This window comes from Diadema setosum, chromosome 4, assembly GCF_964275005.1.
Source record: "Diadema setosum chromosome 4, eeDiaSeto1, whole genome shotgun sequence".
NCBI classification, from domain to species: Eukaryota; Metazoa; Echinodermata; class Echinoidea; order Diadematoida; family Diadematidae; genus Diadema; species Diadema setosum.
The window spans coordinates 19,757,251-19,766,083 of NC_092688.1; the positions used below are offsets into that span (position 1 = coordinate 19,757,251).

The 8,833-nt window shown below is 37.8% G+C and overlaps 1 protein-coding gene across 1 annotated transcript; it reads right to left on the reverse strand.

The window, feature by feature from the left end:
* Positions 1-3,727: 3,727 nt before the first annotated feature.
* On the reverse strand, positions 3,728-6,176 carry LOC140227678 (protein unc-93 homolog A-like). The gene is made up of 3 exons (XM_072308094.1): positions 5,136-6,176; positions 4,508-4,775; positions 3,728-3,942 (listed from the first exon to the last, which is right to left on the reverse strand). Exons 1-3 carry the CDS (start codon positions 6,174-6,176, stop codon positions 3,728-3,730), a joined length of 1,524 nt encoding a protein of 507 aa, XP_072164195.1.
* Between the last annotated feature and the right edge of the window lie 2,657 nt (positions 6,177-8,833).

Below are 8,833 nucleotides of genomic sequence, written 5' to 3' on the forward strand. Positions count from 1 at the left end.
CTTAGGCTGTAAAGACCAGCTAAGTAATGAATCCTATATATCTTAATATGAGTTTTAAAAAAAAAATTAACTTACGCTTAAACGAATTCAAATATAAAGAATTTTTTATATCACAACTTAAAGAATTCCAAAATCTAGGGCCAGTGTACATAAATGTATTTTGAGCCAATAACGTTCTCAGAAGGGGTAATTGAAGCTAATTTGATCGCCTGGTGGGATAATTATGAAAAGATTGATTTCGTGGAAACATTGAATCAAAAATGCTGGGAAGTGCATTTGTGTTATAATTAAACATAAACTGACCCAGCTGAAAAAAAAACCCCAAATCTTTGATTTTTAAAATCTTATATCTAACAAATAATGGATCTGCATGGGAACGTGGAGAAACGCCACAAATAATACGAAGTGCCTTTTTTTTGTAATGACAATAATTTATCTAATAAAGTTTGATGGGCACTACCCCATGCTAAGATTCCATAATTTAGATAAGGTAATATTAATGAAAATACAACGTCAGCAAAGAAGACAACGGGATATAAGATTTAAGTCTATTAATTATACCAATATTACACGAAATTATTTTACTATTATTAATAATATGAGGCTTCCACGAAAGTTTATCGTCCACTGTAATACCGAGAAACTTTGTATGAGATACACGCTCTAAGTGAACGTCATCACAAATGATATCTGTGCGTAAAACTTCTATAGACTTACTGAATAACGTATACTTAGTTTTCTGAAGATTCAATGATAATTTATTGGCTCTTATCCATTGAGTAACTTTTTTTAATTCAGAATTAACATTATGGACAAGAGTGATTGGATTTTGGTGGGAGAAGAAAATATTTGAATCATCTGCAAAAAGTATAAAAGAAAGTATGTCGGATGATCTACAAAAATCATTTATGCAAATGATGAAAAGTAAAGGTCCTAATATACTACCCTGAGGGACGCCACATTTAATGACTTCAAGACTAGAGCTGTGCTCGTTCAAAGATACATATTGTTTTCGGTTTTGCAGGTAACTCCTGAACCACTCCAAGGCCTTCCCTCGTATACTATAATGAGACAATTTATCAAGTAAAATTTCGTGATTAATTGTATCGAAGGCCTTGGAGAAGTCCAGGAAGATACCAACAAGAGTGAGAATGGTCATCTATAGTATGTGCGGCGTTATCAATAAACTTCAAGAGAGCATGAATGGTGTTGTGTTTCTGACGAAACCCAAATTGAGAATTCATAAAAACATTATAATAATTCAGAAATTTAATCGTTCTTGTAAATATCAATTTTTCCAAAACTTTAGATAGGGATGAAAGCAGAGAAATAGGTCTATAAACATTACTTATATCAAAACTGTCTCCTTTTTTTTTTTTTTAATGAAGGACACACCTTAGCAATGTTCATACAATCAGGAAAAACACCATGTAATATGGATTAATTGAAAATATGAGAAAGTGGATCAGCAATAGAAAACATAATTCCCTTTATAATAAAATGACTTATATTATCATAACCGGCACTTCGTTTATTATTCATTGTAGTAACAATGTCTATTATTTCATATTTCGTAGTTGGAGCTAAGAAAATAGAACTGGGATTGGATTGACCTAAAAATTTTGCAAAATGCGTATCGGACTGCGGTACTTCTTTTGCCAGATTCTCTCCAATCATTGAAAAATAAGAATTAAAATTATTTGCTATATCACCAAAATCTTCAACAATTTTATTATCAAATCTTATTTTTGTAATATTCAATTTCTTTTTTGATATATTCATGGCCTGCTTTAATATCTTCCATGTATTCTTCACGTCATGTTTATATTTTTCTATCTGAATGGTATAGTATTTCCGCTTTCGGAACGTATGACCTTGATCAAAATATTCTTGTATGATGTATATTTATTTTTTGACTCCTCAGTTTTTTTCATTTTGAATTTATAATACAACCTATTTTTGCTGTTAATTGAACGGAGAAGAGATTTCGAAATCCATGGAAGTTTAGGTGTTGTTTATTTACTGACTTATCTTTTAGTTTAGCAATATAATCATCTAAATGCTTATTGATTATCTCCATAAAATTATCGAATGATACATTAACATCATCAGTATCACAAACACTTGACCAATCAACCCTATCTAAACAAGCGTCAAGACTAGCTAAACTTTCTGGTGTGGCTCTACGTCTAAATGAAGGAAAATAAGACTTATTAACCGAATGCTCAAGATCACAACATGTTATAATTGGAAAGTGATCGGTCATATCGGATAAAATTATAGAATTCAAAACTTGTAAAGAATTAGTAAAAATATCAAGGAGGGTGGCAGAATGATTTGTAACACGTGTAGGTTTGGAAATTAATGGCAAAAAAGAGGATGACAAAAATAATTCAAGAAATTCTTGTGACGTATTATCATCACTCTTAATCAAGTCAATATTAAAGTCACCCATTATATAAATGCATTTATTAACAAAACGAGGGCTTTTTAATAAAGTTGTGATACTATCTAAAAATTTTTTAGAACTGGAGTTTGGGGGTCTATAAACAACACCAACTATAATATTTTTACTTTGAGGGATGGAAATTTCAACAAACAAAGACTCTATTATATCATTCATTATATTTAAATCATCACAAATATCAAACTCAAGTTCATTAGATAAATAAATCGCAACCCCGCCGCCGGTCCTATTCACTCTATTATTTACAATCAAATCATAGCCATTCAATGCATACGGTAAATTAATATCAGATGATAACCATGTTTCTGTTAAACCTATTACAGATATTTGTTGTTTATTTTGATTATCTAACAATACCTGTAATTCATCAAAATGCTTATTCATACTCCTAATATTCAAATGTACTATAGAAAATATACTTTCTGAAAAATCTTTCACAAAATCTTTAAGTTGATCAACCGTAACATATTTGGAGGAGATTAAAGTGGAATCATATTCAAAGTCAAAATCATTAAACAAATCACTAGAAGAAAAATTAACATTATTGGCAACGAGGTTTTCAAAAAGTGCAGAAGAACGTGAATTGATCTGACTTGATTCTGTAGGCATTGATTGTAAGTGTGATGTTTGTCAAATAGATGAGGATATAACACAACCCTCATTACATATAAAATGAATAGGAATTTTTGGAATTAAATTTCCTGGCTAATTCAGCGAGTTTTTAATGTTAACTATGCCAACATTAATATTGCACGAAGGAGAATAAGTAGACGATTTTGTGAATATAGCTTTTTGGTTTATTCATAAATTGATAATATTTCGCTATTATAAAAGTGTTTATTTTAGAGATTGTAGATCGAGATACCTGGATGTTTCTATCCGAATTACGGAAGAACTTGAAGTATACAAATTACAATCTGGCGGACCTTTGTTTAATCTTCAAAGTGATTTATTTGACTATGTTTAATGCTCTCTATGTAGTTTGCGTGTAAATGAAAATTTTGATGTTATTTTTGTCGTTTCGAATATGAATATGCCCTAAATGTTATTTGAAAGAAAAATCTCATCCTATCGGGTACTCATTTGTACTCCTGGATGGAGAGGAATCTTTCAATTCTGGAATTTCTGCAGAGTGAATCTTTGTCTTTTCTCGCCTTCGCAGGGTGGCACTTCATAAAAGATGCTCATACGTTAACTCGCGAGTCCTTGATCATGACTGTATTTAATACTTCTGTCCTGACATTTCTCAGTAGAACTTAGTCAATGATGGCAAGGCCGCAAGAGGGCGTATTCCTCGAAGACGTAGCAAACGAGCGAAATTGACAAAAACGCCATCAGGCCATAGAGTTCCGCTGAGACGCATATAACGTGTGGAATGGTAAGGGCGTACGTCACTGCGAAACCAAGGGACTCCCAGAGACGGTAGTTGGCAAACGCCGGCTCCTGTGCATCGGGAAACAGCACTCCAATAATTGCTGTAATGCAGAGATGAGAGTGAATTACATAAGAAATCAGCTGTCAGCCAGATCGTTATAAAATCATTGAAAACGCAGTTTTAAATGTAAGCAAATTTACAGTTGTCAAACTTTCCTGACCTAGTTGTATTATGATAAATATCAACACGGAGATGCGGGATCCATTCTTCACTTAACTTGAAGTTTGCGAAGTTTGCTAACTACAAGATACGTTCACACTTTTAGGCTCAAGTCTCAGCGAAGTTATGTAATTTCAGGTTAATTTCAAGGTCTGGGACAGCTCCATCTGAACTAAAGACAACTGCACGCGATTCCAAGCTCTATGGACCACTGCACCGAGTGTGTGCTGTATAATAGGAACTTCCAAAATACTCGTCTACCATTGGCTATATTTCTAGACCTGTCTTAGAATACGGGATTTCTCAATAAGGATGTTTTATCATACAGAACAGTATTCTTACTCCAACCGACGATCTGCCCGCAGGCAAAAGATTAATGTTACTTTTCCCGGCTGAAATACTGATATAATATAGCAAACTGCTTCCAAGAAGGAAGAGATGCTTACATTGTAACTGAGTTTGCAAGGCGGCGTCTCCGATTCCCCATCCCATCGACAGCAAGATCAGCTGCCACATGGCCGAGGTGTGCGGGTTCCACACCTCAAAGACGATCATCAGAGCCAGGTGGAGGATGCCTCCGAACATAAAGATGGCAATGCGACCAGTGTACTTCTCCAGTTGTCCGAAGACGACCGAAGCAAGAGCGTCAGCCGCTCCAAAACCGATCATTACGTAACCAACCATCCCTGGTCCTTGCGTGCAGCTCACGAATGCCTGAAGTCAAGAACAATATTCATCGATTAATGGCTAGAAAGAGTAACAATTTATAGTGATATCACTCAAGATTATTGTTATGCTTTTGTTTAACATACAACCGTATTCTAATTGGATAGCGATCACATGAGATGAGACGTCAAAATGTTACATTTCTATTTCTAATGCATTGTCTTACATTGTACCTACAACTATAGGAAAGCGCTTTCCTTTTTTTTTTCTCTCTCTCTTGCAATAAATTAGTATTTTGCGATTGTAACATCCTATCTAATTAAGTATGAAATACTATATGAACTACACATCTACTATACTCAGCTGCACGTGATATCATATGAAATGGTAATAAAGATCGTTTACTACCTTTGTGAAATCTGCCCCAATGAAAGCTTGTTCAGCTCCGTTATAGATCATGATGGGAATAAGGAGCGACAAGAATGGAGATTTCATGAGATGCGTTGTAGATGTCAGGTGATCACACACGTGGCTCCTCGGGTCCCCGTTATCCTGGTTACTCGTCCGTGGAAGTTTGTCCAGGAGGAAAGTCAAGATAGCCACTGCTAGGAGACCGATTCCTATGTAGATGGAGAGGAGAACGGACACCTGTTTGTCGGCCACCTCCCCTCCTCCTGCAGGAATGGTGAAATTGATGTTGCTGCCGCAGCTGTCGCGACCACAGTGATCCATAGTAAGGGCAGACGACGTATCATGAAGGACAAGTGAAGAGATGAGGTTACCCCACACCTGAGCTGACTGAAAGAAGCAGAAGAAGATCCCGTTAAAGCGATTTATGATGGTTTCGGGAACATCACCTGTCTCGTGAGCTTGTTGGATGGCTGATGTCGTCATGTACGTACTCGCTGCGGCCCAAAGTGGCGACGCAGCGATACCTAGTAAAACTGCAGCAGGAATGAGTGTGTACACCACTGGGTAGAAATTTGTCGCTGTATACACGACGTAGAAGAAACAGCAAACCACAAGTGTCCACTTTACACTTAAAAGCCACACAATCAATGGTGTTACGAAACTTGATAGGATGAGTGCAACATACAGCGCAAAGAGAGACGTCACCCCAAGCCCAGAACTGTAGTTGAGACTACTTTGTAAATTTGCCAGAGCGCCGAAGGCACTCATTATTAGCATAAATGCAACGGAGACAACTATTAAGTTTTTCCAGTATCGTAGTGGACTAAATAATTGCAGGCAAGGAGGGCTGTTGGTTGAATTTGGCAACGTCCTAAACGACTTGCCAAATTTTGACGGTCTGTCGCATCCCAGCAGTGACGAATGTTCATCGTTGGCCATCGTGGTCTCCGAGACATCGCCGTTGATGTTTTGTGATTCTTCTGTCAACACAACACGATCGTCTAGATGAATGTCATCTGGTCTTGGACTGTGCGACATGTCAATGACTAAAGTCGACTCGCATTCACTACGAAGACCTTGTTACTGCCTGGAAACTCGTTACTGACACTCATAGAGATTCATAGAGACTTCTGCGCGAACAGAAAAGCGTCAATTGAAATTGCATTGTATGATCCACTGGGCAGATTCAAAGTGGTATATGCTAGTAAAGTTTTATCCGCAAAATCGTTCCCAAGCATCATGAATTCAAAAGAAGAGTTGCAGAGTCTCATTAAGCGTAAATTGTGCCGATTAATCATCACGTCTTTTGTAAACAAGACAATATGCGCGAGATGAAATACAATCATGCTAATATACCATCAGTTTATGGTGCGGTTCTCAAATGACTGCCCGCACAGTAGGCAGAATTACAATACGTCAGGGCGTCCATTGCGGCGTTTTCTTTTTATCAGAGTTTCAGTAACGTAAAATCCCAGGGACAAATCCCAATGCTATTGATTAATACAATGTACAAACTGAACGAAAATCGGTGATCCATGCAAGTGCGATACAAAAGTACGTGTACCTGATGACCTCAGAGCAGTATAGCACAATTCATGGGAGCGTTCGAGAGCTCTTTCAAAATTGTAACTATACCGTACCGTGCCATTTCTAATCACAGCGCTTGAACTCCCAGTGTACCGTACCGCGCCGTACCAAAAGTGAGCCACTTCCCGATGTGTTCCGAGAGCGAACCTTACCGTACCGTACCATGCCAAAGAGCGTTCGAATGCAAAGTGATCCAAAACAAACCGTACCATATGCTCGATTACGTTTAACAACAATCGCCCAGGCAATCTCGCCAATAACTTTTTGCGCGCCCGACTGGCGAACGTAGTGTACGCTGGTATTTCTATTATGTCACGGTACTGTGACATCTTGTCACGACTGTCATCTAGCAGATTATTGACTATCGGTTACTTTATGACAACTGACATGGTATAAGCCCAATAACATCATACTCAAGTGCTAGTGACTCACTTCACACTCACACACTCACACTCGTCACATGGAATAACTACGAAACGTTCTATACAGGCCTACATTTATCAATAATTCAAACATAATCATCACAGCCAGGCGGAGGAGGCCGCCGAACATGAAAAATGCAACGCGACCAGAGTGAATTTCTTTGGCCGTCCGAAGATGACCGAAGCAAGAGCGTCGGCAAAATCGAACCCGACCATGGCGTAACCAACCATCGCTGGTCCCTGCGTGCAGCTCACTGTGTGCAATGTATGGTGGCCCTAAAGTACGCTCGACGACAGGTCATGTGCGCCGTGAATTTTGCGACCAGGTTGCGAAATTCGCGATTTGGGACGCCAAGTTCGTGACCCGGGACGCGAATTTCGTGACCCGGGACACAAACTTGGCGACCGGGGACGCAAAATTCGCGTCCTGTGGTCACGAAATTCGCGACCCAAAGTCGCAAAGTTTGCGACCACAAATTTTCATTATCTAATTTCATTCATTACATTAAAACAATTAACATGCTTTTACAGAGTAATTGCTCGAAACAACATTATGCCAATGAGTTGCCATGCTGATGTCGTCAGCTCACAACTGTCCTATTACCTGGGGTCCTATGGAAGACCAGGGGCCTGTTTTAATATTGAGCGAAAGTTGCAATTAATCGAAAATTGCGTTTCATAGACAACTTTGCGATTGATCGCAAGTAACGCTTAATCCACTGAAAGTTGCGCTTGATTTTTCTTGAAATCAAGTGAAAGTGTCTTTACGAAACAGGACTGACCCTCAATATTGAACCCACGGTCGATTCACCGAGTTACGCTTAATAAATCGAGCGTAAGATCAATCGCAGCCCTTTATAAAACAAGCCCCATAATGCAGAAGTGACAATCATAGTCACTGTACTGAAAACGGGCCATCTTCCGTATTTTTATGACCTTTATATGTAAAACATTTATCTTACTGTATGGAATAATGATATAATTATGTTGATTTTTTATACAGAAATAAAACAAACCAACAAACTTTACTTACGAAGATGATAAATACCATATTTCTAGTTACCAATTCACCCAAGTGCATTTCATACCATATATCACCGAAGTCATGATCGGGTAGATGCGAGGAAAAACAAAACAAAACAAATGCGGTTGACGAAACTATAGTGGTTGGGCTTTCATTATTATCTTATGTCAAAACAGACGAAATTTAATAAGGATTTGTGTGTAGGTAAAAGGAAACGCTGGGAGATTATCGCATCATCTCATCTCATTTGAACATTACTTCACTTGCGTATGACATAACTAGTTCGTGCAACCATCAGAATCTCTAGTTCTCTTATTTCAAATCTTATCTTTGCTTTCGATTTGTTCGATACCAATTTGCTGTTCTAGATACATTTTATCGAATAAATAAGAAAAATAAAAAATGTCAGCATCGAATTGGTCATCGACAGTCTTACCTTCACTGCAGATATCGTCTCATCAATTTTGACAATAAGATATCAACCGCATTTGGAGAGATCCGCAACGTGATTATCTACTCTATTCTCATTAAGTTTCCCATCGCGGATCTCTCTTCAAACAGGTAAATGTTGTTCTTCAAAGTAGGATTTTGACAGTGGTTCGGTCATTTTTACGGGTGATATGTCATGTCTCCCCTTCGGTTACATACTTTCCATACGCTCG

Excerpts from the sequence above, each read along its gene's own strand:
- LOC140227678 (XM_072308094.1), bottom strand. The coding sequence starts at position 6,176 with ATGTCGCACAGTCCAAGACCAGATGACATTCATCTAGACGATCGTGTT. Across the intron at positions 4,776-5,135 it reads TTGGGGCAGATTTCACAAAG|GCATTCGTGAGCTGCACGCA; the intron begins GTAGTAAACGAT and ends TCTTGACTTCAG. Across the intron at positions 3,943-4,507 it reads CTTGCAAACTCAGTTACAAT|CAATTATTGGAGTGCTGTTT; the intron begins GTAAGCATCTCT and ends TCTGCATTACAG.